Source organism: Dryas octopetala, chromosome 4 (assembly GCF_963921425.1).
Source record: "Dryas octopetala chromosome 4, drDryOcto1.1, whole genome shotgun sequence".
NCBI lineage: Eukaryota > Viridiplantae > Streptophyta > Magnoliopsida > Rosales > Rosaceae > Dryas > Dryas octopetala.
The window spans coordinates 21,545,024-21,561,459 of NC_141369.1; the positions used below are offsets into that span (position 1 = coordinate 21,545,024).

General features: G+C 34.4%; 3 protein-coding genes across 3 annotated transcripts; 1 reads left to right on the plus strand and 2 right to left on the minus strand.

The window, feature by feature from the left end:
• Positions 1-178: 178 nt before the first annotated feature.
• LOC147288130 (uncharacterized) lies at positions 179-2,639 on the minus strand. Its single transcript, XM_086239977.1, has 2 exons — positions 2,234-2,639; positions 179-807 (listed from the first exon to the last, which is right to left on the minus strand). The coding sequence occupies exons 1-2, from the start codon at positions 2,514-2,516 to the stop codon at positions 425-427; spliced, it is 666 nt and encodes a 221-aa protein (XP_086096103.1). The 5' UTR covers positions 2,517-2,639; the 3' UTR covers positions 179-424.
• A 2,719-nt stretch (positions 2,640-5,358) lies between these two features.
• LOC147288131 (dihydrolipoyllysine-residue succinyltransferase component of 2-oxoglutarate dehydrogenase complex 1, mitochondrial-like) lies at positions 5,359-10,041 on the plus strand. Its single transcript, XM_086239499.1, has 15 exons — positions 5,359-5,534; positions 5,944-6,005; positions 6,198-6,275; positions 6,467-6,527; positions 6,643-6,667; positions 7,013-7,083; positions 7,207-7,281; positions 7,607-7,662; positions 7,774-7,818; positions 7,935-8,216; positions 8,319-8,413; positions 8,765-8,855; positions 8,989-9,099; positions 9,351-9,545; positions 9,660-10,041. Exons 2-15 carry the CDS (start codon positions 5,970-5,972, stop codon positions 9,849-9,851), a joined length of 1,413 nt encoding a protein of 470 aa, XP_086095625.1. The 5' UTR covers positions 5,359-5,534; positions 5,944-5,969; the 3' UTR covers positions 9,852-10,041.
• A 131-nt stretch (positions 10,042-10,172) lies between these two features.
• Positions 10,173-15,798, minus strand: LOC147288132 (Helicase protein with RING/U-box domain-containing protein). The gene is made up of 16 exons (XM_086239498.1): positions 15,677-15,798; positions 15,367-15,465; positions 14,019-15,091; positions 13,579-13,701; positions 13,404-13,477; positions 13,086-13,149; positions 12,827-12,973; positions 12,661-12,746; positions 12,428-12,497; positions 12,102-12,227; positions 11,599-11,829; positions 11,369-11,473; positions 11,137-11,289; positions 10,913-11,001; positions 10,727-10,807; positions 10,173-10,581 (listed from the first exon to the last, which is right to left on the minus strand). Exons 1-16 carry the CDS (start codon positions 15,720-15,722, stop codon positions 10,509-10,511), a joined length of 2,640 nt encoding a protein of 879 aa, XP_086095624.1. The 5' UTR covers positions 15,723-15,798; the 3' UTR covers positions 10,173-10,508.
• Positions 15,799-16,436: the final 638 nt, after the last annotated feature.

Consider the following 16,436-nt stretch of genomic DNA (forward strand, 5'->3'; position numbering starts at 1 on the left):
CAATCATTCAGAATGAGCCTACTTAGCAGTTTCACGACAAATTGGGGAGTTCTGAAAATATAGTTTGAGTTTCAGCAGCAACAGATGCTTAGTAAATAGAGTTGTGTAACGTCAAAATATATAAATCGAGTGACGCATCAAACTATTCTCCACCATTTTTTCACCATGATCAGGTAAATAATGCAAATGATGATAGTATATCTGCTATTTATTAATAGTATTATCGATTACTATGAACAATCTTTATCTAAAAGAACCAAAAATTAGTTCAATTGCTGCAAGATTTGACTACCTTTATCTATAAACATTGGTCTGATTGCATAATTGCAGTCATTTTCTTTTCTGCCTGAATCCCAGATCTAAAATACCTTCATAGAGGTAGATATTGACAAAGATGACTCACAATTACTAAGTAACCACTCCCTTACATGTTCTTCTTGCCATCAGTGTGTGATACGCTTTGGTCAATCGACTGTAACTGGTTCCGAAGATTCTGGTTGTCTGCCAACAAGCGATCATATTCCATAAGGAGTCCATCACATTGCTTTCTTAGGGCCTCTACCTCAGCTCCTGCCACCTTTACCGTCTTTGCTTTCGTCTCACATTCAGATTCCAGATTCTTGATCTTTGTCTTCAAAGTATCCTTCTCTTGTACCAAGGCCCTAAGTTCCTCTGCACTTCCACTTTTCTCCTCTGGAACACTTTGGTTTTGTTTTTTTGCAGACTCCATGGCCTTCCTGAGTAATCGAAGTTCTCTTATGTAATAGTGCAATCTATCTATCATCAGTGACAGAAACAGAAAAAATCCTGCATTTGATAAATTGAAATCAATTTCGAGGATATGAATGATTATTAAACAAATCAAATAAATAAAACATGCATTCTGATACATACCATTACCCTAGAAACACATCTAAACTCATATTATAAAAAAACATAGGCATAAAGATGTCTTAGTGGCCCCCACATGAGTTGGCCAAAGATTTTTCCCAAAAGGAGAGAGAGAAAGTTCCTAAAACTAGAAGAGAGTATATTTATAATGTTAAGACAATCTAGGCACAAGGGAAACCAATAATTTTTTCTGTTTGAGGCCTTACTCAGCCTCTGAACTGGTTGTTATAATGTTTCATGCTCAAGCTGATGGAAGTAAAACACACAAGGCAAACATTCACATGCTTCCTATGCTAGCTACGAACTCTCCCCAAGTATAATTGATCTATTTATTTCCAATTTCATGACATATGAGCTCAACCGATCAAGAGGACCAAAACCATGCCACATAGTGAGCACCTACCCAGTTAAAGAGAGAACTCATAGCAAGTACATCCCCTGTAGTATAGAAACTTGGAACTGATAATAAGCATTCATATGAGCAAGTTAAGAGTTTCACAGTAATTAATTTTTAACAGACATGCCCAGGTTGACTAAACTAAAATGGGGTTATTAGAAAGAAAAGAAAAAGCCCTCATATGCTTGCTATCAATTCTCCCTTGAATCAATACATTCACTCTCTTCTAGTTTTGAGAAATATGCCTCAAGTAGGTTTAAAAGGGCTAGATAGAATTGTCTGAATGTCCAACAAGCACCAAATAGTATTTGTTGGCTTCCAAGTTCCACCAACAGCCCTGAAAAAACTAGCAGGGAGCATCTACTGAGAGAGCTTACAGCAGGCATATAAAGGAGCTGTTTCTCACATGTCCCACTATATTGATAACATTGAAATGTTCCAAATTAGCACAAGCAAAGTCAAACTTAAACTGATTGGTATAGCATAGTTGAGGTATTCATGGCACCACAAAACAGATTGGACAAAAAAAACTGAGACAAATTCCAAAACATCCAAAAAGAACAATAAAATCCACACTTGCACACTTCTCAATTGAAGTAACCTATATCAAACATCAAATTCTGCTACCCAGAATAGCACAACACACAAAATTCCCTCTTTCTTTTTTTTCCTTTCATGTCAAATTTTCAATAAATAAGTAAATGATAATTTTATAAGTGCTCCACCAGTTTTATACGTGACACAAACAGGTTTCATCACTAAATAGTTTACTATAATACTGACACAAATTGCCAAACATTCTATTAATTAATTTCAATTCCACATTTAAGAGCACACCCAATTCCAATAACTCAAAATAAAAATAAAGAAAGAAAACAAAAACTAGACTCGCAATATATAGCCATGAATCCGATTTTCGAAAGCTAATCAAGTTTAAGAAAATACCCATGAGAGACATTTCGAGCATTTTCATGGACATGAGAATCTCGTCGGTAGGGTTGAGCGAACCGGTCTCGGTGGTTCGGTTCTTGATGTCGTACAGATTGTACAAGTTGGCTGAGAGCACAACGAGTACAGTCCCACCGACGGTCTTCACCATCACTGGGCCTCTCCCGCGCTTTAGCTTATCCAATCCCATGATCACGAGCTTCCTCAGAGGGCTCTTGAACAGCAGAGTCAGAATCAGCGCCATTTGGCTGAAAATCACCGTGTATAGAAGCTGCAACATCTTTACACCAAACCCTAGATCTGAGACGACGACTAAGAAGAAAGACTGAGAGAGAGAATCGTGGATTACTGAATTTAAAACGCTCTGAGTCGGTGTAATGGTGGTCGTTTCAGCGTAGACTCGTAGTTGGTACGGGGTGTGTGCTTTATTCTTTAAGCGTGTGTACCGACTGTGTACTATTGTAATTCTCTTTCTTTTTCTTTTTCATTTTCTTCTTTTCAAAATGCTATCTATCTTCTCATTAGTCATTTCTATATTTTCCTCCGACTTTCTTTTATTATGTAAGTAATATGGTTTTATCATTAGAATCAGTCATTTTTTAAATCATTCTTTAAAAATTATTTTTATAAAAAATTGACCAAATATAAAATTGTAAATACAACAGTTTCAATTTGAATTGGCCTTAAAACACTAAAAACTGCTGATAAATTTCAATCTTAAAATTGCATAAAAAATTATAATTATATAAATATTTTTCATCTTTTTAGTTATATACACATAAAAATAAATATATAATACATCAACAAAAAACACACAAAAATTTAAATAATTTAGAATTACGTTCATGCTAGAAATTATTCAACAGTTTGAATTCGGCCTATAAAATCAAATGATCGAAATAAGTTTCAACCAACCCAATAAGAAAAAACATAAATATCAAATACCAGTATACCACTGGCAGACCCTAGTATTTTATAATTTAGTCTTAATTATTTATAATTTTTCTGCATGTAAAGTGTAAACGATGAATTACATAATTTTTTTTTTTTTTTACATGAACTACATAAAGTTAAAAGTTTGTGTTTTTTTTTAAGAGACATAAAGTTAAAAGTTAGAATGGTATTATGGCTATCCTATATGGCTATATTATATTTTTAAATTTATTATGAAAATGTTGGCTATAAGCCTATAATATATTATACTTAGTAACCTTTATTAAAAAAAAAAAAACAGAATACATATTAGACCCGTCACCATCAAGGAATAAAATTTCGAGTTTGGAAGAAATTTCGATGAAAATTTCGACGGAAATTTTCAATATTTTTAAATTTTGACAGAAATTATACTGAAATGACAGAAATTGCTATCAAAATATGGAAATTTTGAATAAAACTTTACCATATATTTATTTAATATATTATCTACTAAATTGATAAAAAATATTGAAGAAATCAAATTATATAATAGGTTTCATGTGATATAAGGTAAATATAATGCGCGCTGGAGAAAATACTGTTAAATAAAATTAGTATAATGAATAAACAAAATTAGTATATTTTTTATACTGTATAATTTAATTATACACTAAAATATAAACCCTAATACTCTACATATTTTATATACCCTAATACTTTTTATACTCTATAATCTATACATTAAACTCTATATACTCTATATTCTTTAGGATATTAGGTTTTAAACTCTTTAGGATACTTTTAATTCTTTTTTATATAGAAATGTATTAAAGTTTAATGTTTAAAATAACTAAACGAAATCTCAAATTTTTTTTTTCTTTCTAATTGCCTAAAGGCCCCAAACCTCCCCTCATTTTTATTTTTTTATTTCCTTACTTTTTTTCCCATGCCTCTCTCTTCAGTTTTTTTTTTTTTTTTATCTTTCCTTCCTTTTTTCTCGTGCCTCTCACCTAGCCAAACTTTGTCTTCACTAAGTGTAACAACCCAAATTTTGGCTTATGGTAATTTTGTTACTTAAATTTTTCAAATTTGTCTTAAGGTTTGTTTAAAGAAATTAAAAATTTCTTTAAATTTATTTTAACTAACTTAGACTTTTGATTGTGGTTCTAGAGTTTAGTTGTGTGAAAATGAATTTTAGAAAATGAAAATTCAAGAATTTGGCAATTATTATTTTTTCCAAAATTAAATTATAAGAGTAGGATTTTTCATAATTTTTTTTAAAGCAATTTGACTATTTTGAGGTTATAGGAAATTAGTACTCATCAATACGAGTCCGTATAATTTTTCGGTGAATTATTTGGAGTTTCGAGGTATTTTTGGTGAATTTCTGAAGTTGGAAAAAATAGAAAATATGAAAATTTTGATAAATTTCGATAAATTTTCGGCGAAATTTTCTTGAAAAATTATTTCGGTAAAATTTTTTATTTCAGCACCATAAAAAATGAAATTTTCGATTTCAGCACCCTAAAAAACGAAATTTTCGGTAAAATTTTGTCGAAAATTTCAAAATTTAATACCTTGGTTACCATTCATTCATTAATTGAAAAGTCAAATTTCTTTTTTTTTGTTTGTGAATAATTGGGTTAAAGGTTGACATTTTATTCTCCGAAATAGCAAATAAAACAAAAATCTGAATCATATATTTTCTTAAAATATCTTTAATCCAAGAGTTTTAGTAAACAATAATAACACAAAGGGTAACCTTATAAAGAATGAACTGTGGCCTAGTAGCAAATAGAAAGATTTAATTTTGTACGAAAAAAAACAAAGATTTAATTGTCATTAAAAAAAAGAATTAAATAAAAAAATAATTAAGAATTTTATTGTGATTCTCAATTTAATTTATTAATTATAAAAAGTGTCAATTTAATTTTTAAATTTCTCAAATTGAACTAAAATCGTACAAATGTTAATTTTTATTTAAAAAATTAACAGAACTAGTCATGTGCACAACATGTGATTATATTTTTTAGGAGTATTTTAATTCATTCATCACATTTTGACTTAAATCTTTTTATGAAAATTAACGTTTGTAATTAATAATTTTTATAGTTAATTGACCAAATTAAAACTATAGTAAAATTCGTGAATCATTTTTATATTTAACTAAAAAAGAAAAGAAAGATTCATTCATTATGAAAAAAAAAGCAAAAAAGAAAATAGAAGGATGGAAACGCACGTTAGATGGTCGGCGTGAAAGTCGGTAGAAAGTAGAAGCTCATACCATCCCTCTCCGTTTGGAATTTACACTTCTTCTTCTTCTTCTTCGTCGTCGTCTCTGTGTTCGCAGCATCTGGATTCCTATTCTACTTTCTGCCACCAGGTAACCCTTACTCTTCGCATAAATTTGGGTATGTAGAACAGAAAAGATGTGTGATTTTAGACTACGCAGTCTTGTTTTCTCGATTCTATTCTTCTAGTAAGTTTGGATTTTAGGTTTAGACGTTGATGATATTCATATGGCGTAGTTGAATCTTCAATCACAATCCTGGTCTTCTATTTCAACCTTTTCTATCTGCTTCCTCAAAATTTGGACTGCATCGATAAAACAAAATTTCATATCCTACTTCTGTACTATTATATGAGGCTCACAGCTCAATCCAATCCGGGATTTTATTTATTTTTTATTTTTTTCAAATACCGTTGCGATTTTGAGTTACTACCGGTGCTGATTTGGAACATAATTTTGCGATCATTTTGTTTTCTTTTGGTGAAAAATTCGAATCTCTCAGGTTAGGTTCTGAAGAATTGAAGAGAAATGATTTGGGGGACGATTCGCCGTAAAGCAGCTTCGGTATTTATTCAAACTTTCGCTAATTTTGCTTTGTCCATTGTGATATTTTGAGCCCAATGTGCATGCTTCATGTAGTTTTAGTTTTTCACGAATATTGGAATTGATTACTTCTTTTTTATTTGTTTTATGTTGAGTAATTATTAAAAATTGTGTTGTAATTCTTAAGTTGTTTATGTATATTTCAATGGACAGTCTCAGTTGCTGGGACAAGCATGGAAAGTTAGGCCTGTAGCACCCACTCCAAGCTGTTACCGGACTGTTCCAAAAGAGGTACTAAAAAAATTGGGCTTCTGTTGCTCTTGTGCTTTTTATTTATTGAAAATAAGTTCTTTGATGAGGTATTTGGATGTGCCGTGGAAATTTCATATAACCTTATTTCCTTGATATTGTAGAAATTTATTGTATATTAGTGTTCATCTGTATTGCTGGAGAGTCATCTAATAGCCTTGAATCTACTGCAGGCTTTATTGATTGGGAAAGGATTTGAGTGTGTTCAGAGCTCAAGCTACCACATTCTTTTAGGTAATTTTAAGGTTTAACTAAAAGTTCTGCTTGTTAGGGGCTCCTTTTACCTATGTGTTTTTTTTCCCTTTTTTTTGGATGGGATTATTGATTAGTTCAAATTCCTACCCTGCAGGTGGTCATGTTTCAAAGCCAAGCAGGTTACTGAGCTCTTGTCTTTTTTTTTTTAATGATAATTGACTCCCCTCTTTCTTGAAGATCTATTTTTTAAATGAGCAGGAATATTCAATCATAGATATCAATACTATAAGCTCTTATGAGCTTGTTATGAAAATAGTTTTTATGGGCACCACCTTGGTTGATGGGTCCTTGAACGTGGACATGTGCCACAACTGACATCCTTAATCTAGGATGAGAATCAGAATGTTTGGCCAAAGTCTGAACTAAAAATGGCTGAAAGAAAGTGATCATGAAAAATTACACATGTACTTCTAGTTCTGAACTTCGTTCCTATCTTATGATGTCTTATGTTTTCTCTGTTTCAGGGAAGCTACTTCACCATTTCAAACAGAATCTTTTATCCGATTGAGAAATAGATCATTTTCTTCAGACAGTGGTATTTAGTGAATACATGCTCTTCCAGTATCATCTCCTGGTCATGATATATGTACATGCATTTGGGGATGTGTAGTGTGTATATGAGGCATGCATTTTAAATTTTAATTGTTGAACTATGCAGGAGACTTGGTCGAAGCTGTTGTTCCTTTCATGGGTGAATCTATTACTGATGGCACTTTGGCAACATTCCTAAAGAGTATGTTACTGGAACTGCCTTGTGATGCTTTCATTCCATCAGTCTTCTCTTTCTTTCTCTGTGTGTGTGTATTTAATGCACATAATTGGCAACATTCCTAAAGAGTATGTTACTGGAACTGCCTTGTGATGCTTTCATTCCATCAGTCTTCTCTTTCTTTCTGTGTGTGTGTGTATTTAATGCACATATGATAAATTATTTTCATGACTCATGCTGATGGCACTTTATGCGGAGAACCTTTGGGTATGTGAGTGTCTCTGTGTGTGTATTATACTGTGTACATAAATTGAATTCATTGAGACTCATGCTTATGATACATGTGCAGAACCTGGTGACAGAGTTGCAGTTGATGAGCCTATCGCCCAAATTGAAACTGATAAGGTAGATTTTGTGATAATTTTTCTGTTTGTAAATTTTGTAGTTCTGAAGTACCGAGAAGGGTTTTCACAAAGTCTATATATTGATTTATATATATTTTCTGTTTGCCACTAGGTGACAATTGATGTGGTTAGTCCTGAAGCTGGTGTTATTCAAAAGGTAATATTTCAACAACATTGCTATATAAATGCCTTGAAAATCATCACTATAATCACTTGTTCTGCTTTAACTATACTGATCTTTTATTTTTACCTTGAACATGTAATTGGTAGTAGTTTGTGGCTAAGGAAGGTGAGACTGTAGAGCCAGGTTTCAAGATTGCAGTCATCTCGAAATCAGGTGAAGGTATAGAACAAGCTGCTCCATCAGAAAAGGCTGCTGCTCAGCCAGAACCACCCAAAGAGAAGGAAAGTGAAGAAAAGCAAGTACCCAAAGCAGAGCCTGCTCCTGTCAAGGATTCAACAGCACAACTCAAAAGTAGAGCACCTTCTCCACAATCACCACCTAAACCCATGGCTTCAGAACCCCAGCTTCCTCCTAAGGACAGGGAAAGACGAGTAAGTTTTAGGATTTCTTGTCCATGTAAGAAAATATTATTTTTTGGGTTTATCGGATGATGAGGGAATTTAATAAGTATAATCTGGTTTTCTCATCTATAGGTTCCTATGACAAGACTCAGGAAGCGGGTAGCAACACGCTTGAAAGATTCTCAGAATACATTTGCTTTGTTAACCACGTTTAACGAGGTTGATATGTAAGTTCTAATAATCTTTTATATTCCACTTGAATGAGATTTCACCATGTCTCCTTTCAAAAAAAAATTATCTTGTCTCTCAAATCTGCTATCTAACCAACTTTCAGGCTTAACCATTTATGCAAGTGTGCAATAATGATAACCATTCTGTAGTTGACATTGCTCTCAAGTTTTTTCACTGAAGTTTTGCCTATAGGTGGAAAGAAATTAAATTTGTAAATGTCATAATTCTGGCTTTTAAAGCACTTTTCAAGTGAGCAGATTCTTTAATGTTATAGATTATATGTTGGGATATGAGAATATTATGTTGTGGCTCTCTTTGTTGACCAATTGATTTGGTGTCTAATGCAGGACTAACTTGATGCAGCTACGTTCAGACTATAAAGACGCCTTTGTTGAAAAGCATGGAGTGAAATTGGGATTTATGTCGGGCTTTGTGAAAGTATGTGTTTAAAGTACTGTCATTTATCGCCAACGAAAGATATGAAGTACAAAGTACTAATAAATGTTTGGAAACTTTTGATTACTCCACCTTTTGTGCATGTGTGCCAATTAAGTTTTATCTTAATTTTCAGGCCGCTGTTAGTGCACTTGAGCAGCTGCCAATTGTTAATGCTGTCATCGATGGGGATGATATCATATACAGAGATTACGTTGATATCAGCATTGCTGTTGGGACACCGAAGGTATGTCAGTATTCTCTCCATCAGAGTAATAGTGAAAAAATAGAGGACATGGTATGATATTAAAGATTATAAAAGGTGATTAGCTGTGTTTCTATCTGGTAGGACATATATTGAGACCCTGTTTGATTGAAGCATGCAGTTGTCACTTAAATGATATGCTCGAGCTTTTTTGAGCATATCATTACAGAGACAAATTCCTTTTATTCAATTGTCACATGAAAACTAACCACAGCCAAATTCCTTTATTCTAGGGTCTTGTTGTTCCAGTTGTCCGAAATGCTGGTGGTATGAACTTTGCTGACATCGAGAAGGAGATCAATACTCTGGCTAAGAAGGCAGCTGATGGTTCTATATCAATTGATGAAATGGCTGGAGGCACATTCACAATATCAAATGGTGGTGTATATGGAAGCCTTTTGAGTACACCAATCATCAACCCACCACAGGTATGGCTCTATAGTCCTACTCTATATTCTGGTGGAACTCTGTAGCAGAGTCTCACAGCCAACTTCATTTATTTATTGATCTATGTATTTATTTATTGTTGTTTTCTTTGGCAGTCAGCAATTTTGGGCATGCATTCAATAGTGAACCGTCCCATGGTCGTTAAGGGCAATGTTGTACCAAGGCCAATGATGTACATTGCATTGACATACGATCATCGTCTCATTGATGGAAGAGAGGCTGTATTTTTCTTGCGCCGTATAAAAGATGTCGTGGAAGACCCTCGCAGACTTCTCCTTGATGTTTGAAGAAATCATTGCTGAATTCTGATTTTGGACCCATACATAGAATGCAATATAATCTGCCATGTCTGAATTCTGAAGCCGCTGTGGTTGGCAAGTGTGTTTGTCAATGTTTTTTTGGTTGGAGAGTTAGAATACTCTAAAGGACAGGAGGATCAATAATCCAAAAGTTTATTTCCCTTTTCTCCCCAGTTAATTTTAATTGCTTAAGCTTGACTGGGAATTTTAATAAAAAGCGTAGGATTGACAGATTCTTCTGTCAACGAAACTCTTAGTTTTAGTACTTTTCCTTGACAAAAACAATATAATCCAGAAAATTTTGATTCTGTGTAAATATGTTCTATTTCCTTACGCCTTTACTAAAGTTCTATTTCCTTATGCTTTCCAAAATATTCCATTTCTAGCAATAATGATTGAACGAAACTCTTGTTCTACATTTTTAATTAAAAAAACAAATATAATCCAGAAAATTTTGACTCTGCAATATGTTCTATTTCCTTATGCCAAGGCCTTTCAAAATCTTCCATTTCTAGATTCTTCGCAGCTGCAATGCTTTACATCTCAAAAATGTAATGTAGATAATAACTCCCCCAAATATATATAAGCGGTAGTTGATACTGTTGACTGTTGGAAATTATTTGCTTCATCTTGGGGATAATCTGCTTAGGTGACAAATAGGAATCTCAAGTCAGCCTCAGTCAACCTTGTCAAAGCCTCTTTAGAACCACCAATGGTGCTGTAGAAGAATGCACATTGGACGGTGTAAGAATAATTGTTGTAAAAAAAAAAAAAAACAAATTAGTACTAAGTGGATTCCACCATTGACGGTGTTGTGTTGGATCACTTTAGACAAGAAAAACCAGCAGACAAATCAAACTTACGCCTCAAACGCTAGCTCTTTCTTCTCCTGTAGTTTCAAAATCCTCTCCTCAATTGTGTCCTCAATGACAAATCTCACAATTCTGCAACGTAGAGGACAATATTAGACCCCTTACAGAGGAAGAAAAACCATGTCGAATGAATATTATAGGATCTTCAAAATATACAAAAGGGTGCAAAATGTGCACCTGATAGGTTTGTACTGCCCTATTCGGTGGATTCTATCTTGTGCTTGCCGCTCCACAGCTGGGTTCCACCACGGGTCCATCAAGAAAACCTAGAGAAGTCCAACACATGAAGCCATCATTTGCATGCATGAAATAGAACTTTGCAACTAAGTTAATATGCATGAAATAGAGCTTTCAGTGGTACGTTAGAACTTTGCAACTAACTTTAAAAAGGCATTACTCACATGTGATGCAACTGTAAGATTAAGAGCAACACCTCCGGCTTTCAAGCTCATAAGGAAAATCCTGCAGTCTGGATCCTCAGTAAATCTCTTTATAGCAGCATCCCTTGCAGGCATGGTCATGCTTCCGTTTAACTGAACACAATTGATACCGGACTGCAACAATTTCTTTAAATTAGTATCAGAACTTTCTTACTGCACGAACAGAAAACTGAAGTACATACTTTAGTTTTACCTTTTGCAAGGAGTAGTTAATAAGATCCAAGAATGATGTGAACTGGCTGAAAACAATTCCTTTTGCAGAGCCGTCCCTTTCAATCATGAATCTAATTTCTTCCCTCTAGAGCCATTCACATAGCAGTAAAGAAAAATATGGAGAAATTGAGAAACATAATGTGCACACTAAGAACAGTATAGCATGGAAGAATAAATAAATGGTGATATACGATGAATCAAATGACATACCAAAGCCTCTATTTTTGTGCTAGTCTGAAAATTGTCAAGCTTAATTCTGTTCAAAATGCTCGAGGATCGAAACCCCTTAATGGTAGTTTTAGTAGTTTGATTACCAGCACCTAGACTTGTAGTAAGATCAACAGTGAGTAACTTTGAACATGAAGGGCATGAGGCTTGTCCAAAAGAAGTAGAAAAATCAATCAAGCAAGTCTTGCAAAAGACATGCTCACAAGCGGTAACCTGGAACATCAAAGAAAAAATTTTAGAATGAAAAATAATAACAGAGCAAAACCAATAAAAAAGGGGCAGGAGACTCAGCATGTAACTGACAACTTAAAGCATCAAAACAATAAATAATAAATTGGAGTAACCCGTATTCTTCTTTTTCTCAGATCAAAGTAAGTTTTGCTAATATCACGCTTAGCTAACACCCTTCCAACATAATAGTGACCATGATTGGGATTTAACATGACAAAGACATCCATTTAGTGTTGAAGAAAAGATCAACTAACCACCGAATCTTCTGCTGGTTCATGACAAACGCCACATACTTGCTCACTGTTATCATTATTAACCTTGCTTCCATTTCTCAGTGCAGCAGTTGCAGAATACACCACGAGGTAAGGATGATCAACAGACTGTAGTGTATAGAAGAAAAATGAGCCAAATGACAAGAACAACCTATAGAACTACCTTACCAGTAGAACCTTAACCTTTAAAAAAAAAAAAAAAAGGAGCAGCACTAACAGAAGTCAAGCGACAGAAGCTTCACTCAATGAAAGCAGTATTATCTTATATTTGAGAAAGCATACTTTTACATTTCAATGACTACACTCACCTGCCGCAAGCGAGTGAGAAGATCAAATATGTGAGCATAATTATTCATCAAAGTTCCCGCATCAACATATCTGTAAAGAAGAAAGCATATTACAGGACAATCCAAAAAAATTTAGTACACAAATTCAACAGCTATAAATGGCCATCAGCCTCAAGATAAACATTATATGCCAAAAGAGGCAAAACACTGCCCAGAGGAGTTGTATAAAACAGAGGAAGAAAAAGGTGGCATACGTGTTAAATAATGCCTGGCTATCATTATATAGGGACTCATAATAATCTTGTTCTTTGATATCCATGGTATCCCGCCTCAATGAAACCTATGGGTAGCAGAATGAGAAAGGAACATATAAAAATTAAGACTCAAAATTGCAGAAAGCCATATAGCAACAAAACTTACAATTCTAGGAGGAAGTGCAAGATCAGCAGCTCGGCCCTTTTTAGTTCGTCGCAGCAGTATGGTCTTTAAAATTTTGTGTTTGAGCAAAAACATGGCCCTTTTTCCTAAGAAGCCATTTCCATATGACTGTACTGGTGTCGCCACATTCTTGCAAAGATCAAAGATTACAATACATGTAAGCACATAAATACTTCTGTAGGTATATCAAACATATAAACAAATTAACAAGTAAAAAGAAGAATAATAACTGCAAACTCACTTTATTCCACCAACAAAAATGTCTAACAGAACTATGAGGGCAATTCGAACATTGTGTTGTGGAACTGCAAATGAGCACCAGGGTCACAAATATGTATTACAGTAGAATACACATTTAAGCCAACAGATAAATCAAATAAAAAAGTAGATAGTATGAGGAATGGAGAAAATGTATCCAACAATGAAGGTATGCATGTTATTCACAAGCAACCAGCACTACATCTTGACAGAACTCCCTTTTCATTTATGTCTAACAAAAGAAAATGTATCCAACAATGAAGGTATGCATGTTATGAGTAACATTATCCTTAGACCATACCTATGATCAAGAATTCTGCAATCACAGTCCTTACAGAAGTAGTACGAGTATGGGACTAATTGCAAGAAACGGATCTGCATAAATGGAATTGCAACAATATAAGCTAGATGGCGGAAAAAAAAAAAAAAAAAAAAAACTGATTATAGTCAATATATCTAAAATATAGTGAGCTTACCAAAGAGTAAAGTTCTCCAACCCGGTTCTGAAGGGGTGTGCCACTTAGAGCCCATTTGTATGAAGACTCTAAAGAAAAAACAGCTTTTGCAGTATTACAACTCCTAGCTTTTATACAATGTGCCTATGTTTGAACAAGAAGTCAGAGACATTCATTTCAAAAGAACATAGGTGAAATAAGTAAAGAAAAGTAAGTACTGAAAAAAAATTGATTGAAAGAATTGTTTGTTTGGCTATAAAATAAGCATAAATAGATTAAGCAAAAACATGAACAGAAATCAAGCTAAATTAGAGAAAAAGAGGATATAGAAAATATAATTTGATGAAAGCCACTTGCAATTAAAATGAACTGAAAGATGCTGGTTATTATTCTTTATTTCAAAATAAACATAGCCACAAATTTTCCCCAATACCCTACCACAACAAGTCATGTAGACGCACCTCATCCAAAATGATGCGATTCCACTTTACAGCATGCAGAGCTGATTTCTCTCTGCTCAAGCCCTGTCCAACATCTGCTGAATCCACATCCTCTTCCTTGCGCAGCTTTGATCTCTTCTTGCAAGCTCCATTCTTAGTACCTCCACTCTCACTGATTTTGTCTTCAGCAGACTCAAATGTCTTCTTTGGCTTCTTTTTCCTCTGTTGCTTAGACTGCTTCTCGGTTCTAACAGCATGAGGCCCACAAAAATATCTCAAGTGAGTTGACATTGTCTTCTCAAGAAACGACTTGCCACAATAAGGGCACTTTTGTTTGGGAGGCATCATGTACTTCCTGTAATCAGCCTCAACAGTGGAATATGTAGTAATGACAAAATCACATTCCGAGAAATGTTTGGAACTCTTCTCTCTATTGGCCCCATGATACACCAAAACCTTTGTGCATCCTTTCTTAGTAAATCGCTCTATCTCATTTACCCATTGTCTCACAGCAACCATAGGACAAATTACAAGGGTGCCTTTGATTCCAGGAAAGCCCGTTGAGGAACCTGGTTCACAAATGGTCCAGTTGACTTCTCGTTTGGCAAGGACAAGCGCAATCGCTTGTATAGTCTTCCCCATCCCCATCTCATCTGCAAGAATTCCTCCTCTAGTTTCAGACTCTTCTTGCCTCAGACCCCAGGCCAACCATTCCTTTTGGTACCTCAGCAAAGGTAAAATCAAATCAGATGGTGCCTCAGCAACTTCACTAATCACACTATTCTGATTGTCCAGATCAAAATCTTCATTTAAATTCTCATCAATCCATTTATTATGCTCCTCTTCCCAGATATGCCACATCAAAATTGGCTTATCACTTTTTGACCTCTTTTTATTTTTTTTCTCCTTCAACCCAAGAAAGTCAATTTCAACTACTTCTTGTTGATTCAATGGGTGTTCATCCCCACCTTCAAAATCCGCTACTTCCTCTTCCAAACTTGGTTCTCCTCTTTTCTTCTTTTTCTCCACCTTCCCCTTGTTGGCTAAAGGCTCCTTGATAAATTTCATTTCCTCATAATTTTGGTACTCTTCATCTGCATTGATATTTCAACTTATGTCAATAACACATACAAGCTACCAATAGAACAGACTCCAACATTTCATTAAAAACCCATTGTTTGTTTAGATGGAAAATATCCCCTTAGAGTGGGGAAAATAGGAAACCAAACCCCCCCCCCCCCCCCCCCACCACCACCACCCCAGTTTATCATTTAAAATTATCAACCAAAACAAACAATCATAGTAAACAGAACTAAAATCTTGAAAGGAATATCGATTATTCTGGGGATAAAGAAACAACTTAACTTGCCTTCTTCACTATCAGAATCGGAAGACGGTTCATAAGTTTCTTCTTCAGAGCTTTCATTGCTCTGGCTTATAACTTCCTCTTCCTCAAGTTCCTCGTTTTCTGCTTTAAGAGTAGGCATCAAATCAATAAGCATGATTATATTCAAATTAAATTATCATCTTAAAAACATTTCTCATATCCTACTCAAACCAGAACTAACATTCAACATTTTCAAATTTTCTCCCGCAACTTTCTCGGTAACCAAACAGGCCAAATCCTAATAATAAAAAAACAAAGAGAAAAAAATAAACAATGGAGGATGAAGCTTTACCGTCGGTAGAAGGGCCAGGGACTCTCTTGCGAGAACGAAGCTCCATTGATGCAGAGAGGAAATTAGGGATTTCGATCGATCACGATTGTCAAGGTTTAATTGAGTGAGAGGTTACAAGTCGAAGACAAAACAACAAGTGTCGCGGGAAAGTGGCCGTCTTATATAGTGCTGAGCAGCGGGAATCCACGTTGCCTACACCCTCTGGGCTGCTTACAATCTGCAACGTCTCAGGCAGCAACCGTACGTATCTAGACCGTCGATCTGTGGGACCCGTAAGTTTTTAATCTTGAATAAACGGTCGAAATTCCATTAGTCAGGACTCAGGCGAACCGGTTTATTGCAGTAAGAGAAACGCCTCCTTGGAACTTGTTCCGAAACGTATTTTTTAAAAACAAACGTATTGTATACACGTATTTTATAATTATAGATATATTGTTTACATACTATATCCAAAAGACTACAAATTAAAATTCAAAAAAATATAAAAACCAAAAAAATGTTAAAATACTATGCTATGTCTGAAAAATTCCTATGTCACTAAGAAGTATTAATTAAGAATTCATTTAAACATAACACGTCGTACTTTATGTGCACTTTCAACCTACATGTTAAAAATATATATATATACTAAAAAATTGACTAAATTTGGGAATGGTTCAGATATCATGTTAGACAATTATTGACTTCAAAAATTTTAAGATGTCAAGAAAATGTACAACAATATATATCAATTTAACATAGATAATTAGGAAGATAGAAA

What these genes read in the sequence shown, in the direction of transcription:
- LOC147288130 (XM_086239977.1), bottom strand. Translation starts at nt 2,516, where the DNA reads ATGTTGCAGCTTCTATACACGGTGATTTTCAGCCAAATGGCGCTGATT. An exon ending in GCTCGAAATGTCTCTCATGG is followed by an intron (nt 808 to 2,233) that starts GTATTTTCTTAA and finishes TATCAAATGCAG; the next exon opens with GATTTTTTCTGTTTCTGTCA.
- LOC147288131 (XM_086239499.1), top strand. Translation starts at nt 5,970, where the DNA reads ATGATTTGGGGGACGATTCGCCGTAAAGCAGCTTCG. An exon ending in ATCATTTTCTTCAGACAGTG is followed by an intron (nt 7,084 to 7,206) that starts GTATTTAGTGAA and finishes TGAACTATGCAG; the next exon opens with GAGACTTGGTCGAAGCTGTT. An exon ending in CCCAAATTGAAACTGATAAG is followed by an intron (nt 7,663 to 7,773) that starts GTAGATTTTGTG and finishes GTTTGCCACTAG; the next exon opens with GTGACAATTGATGTGGTTAG.
- LOC147288132 (XM_086239498.1), bottom strand. Translation starts at nt 15,722, where the DNA reads ATGGAGCTTCGTTCTCGCAAGAGAGTCCCTGGCCCTTCTACCGACG. An exon ending in CCCTGGCCCTTCTACCGACG is followed by an intron (nt 15,466 to 15,676) that starts GTAAAGCTTCAT and finishes CTCTTAAAGCAG; the next exon opens with AAAACGAGGAACTTGAGGAA. An exon ending in TGCAGAATTCTTGATCATAG is followed by an intron (nt 13,150 to 13,403) that starts GTATGGTCTAAG and finishes GCTCATTTGCAG; the next exon opens with TTCCACAACACAATGTTCGA.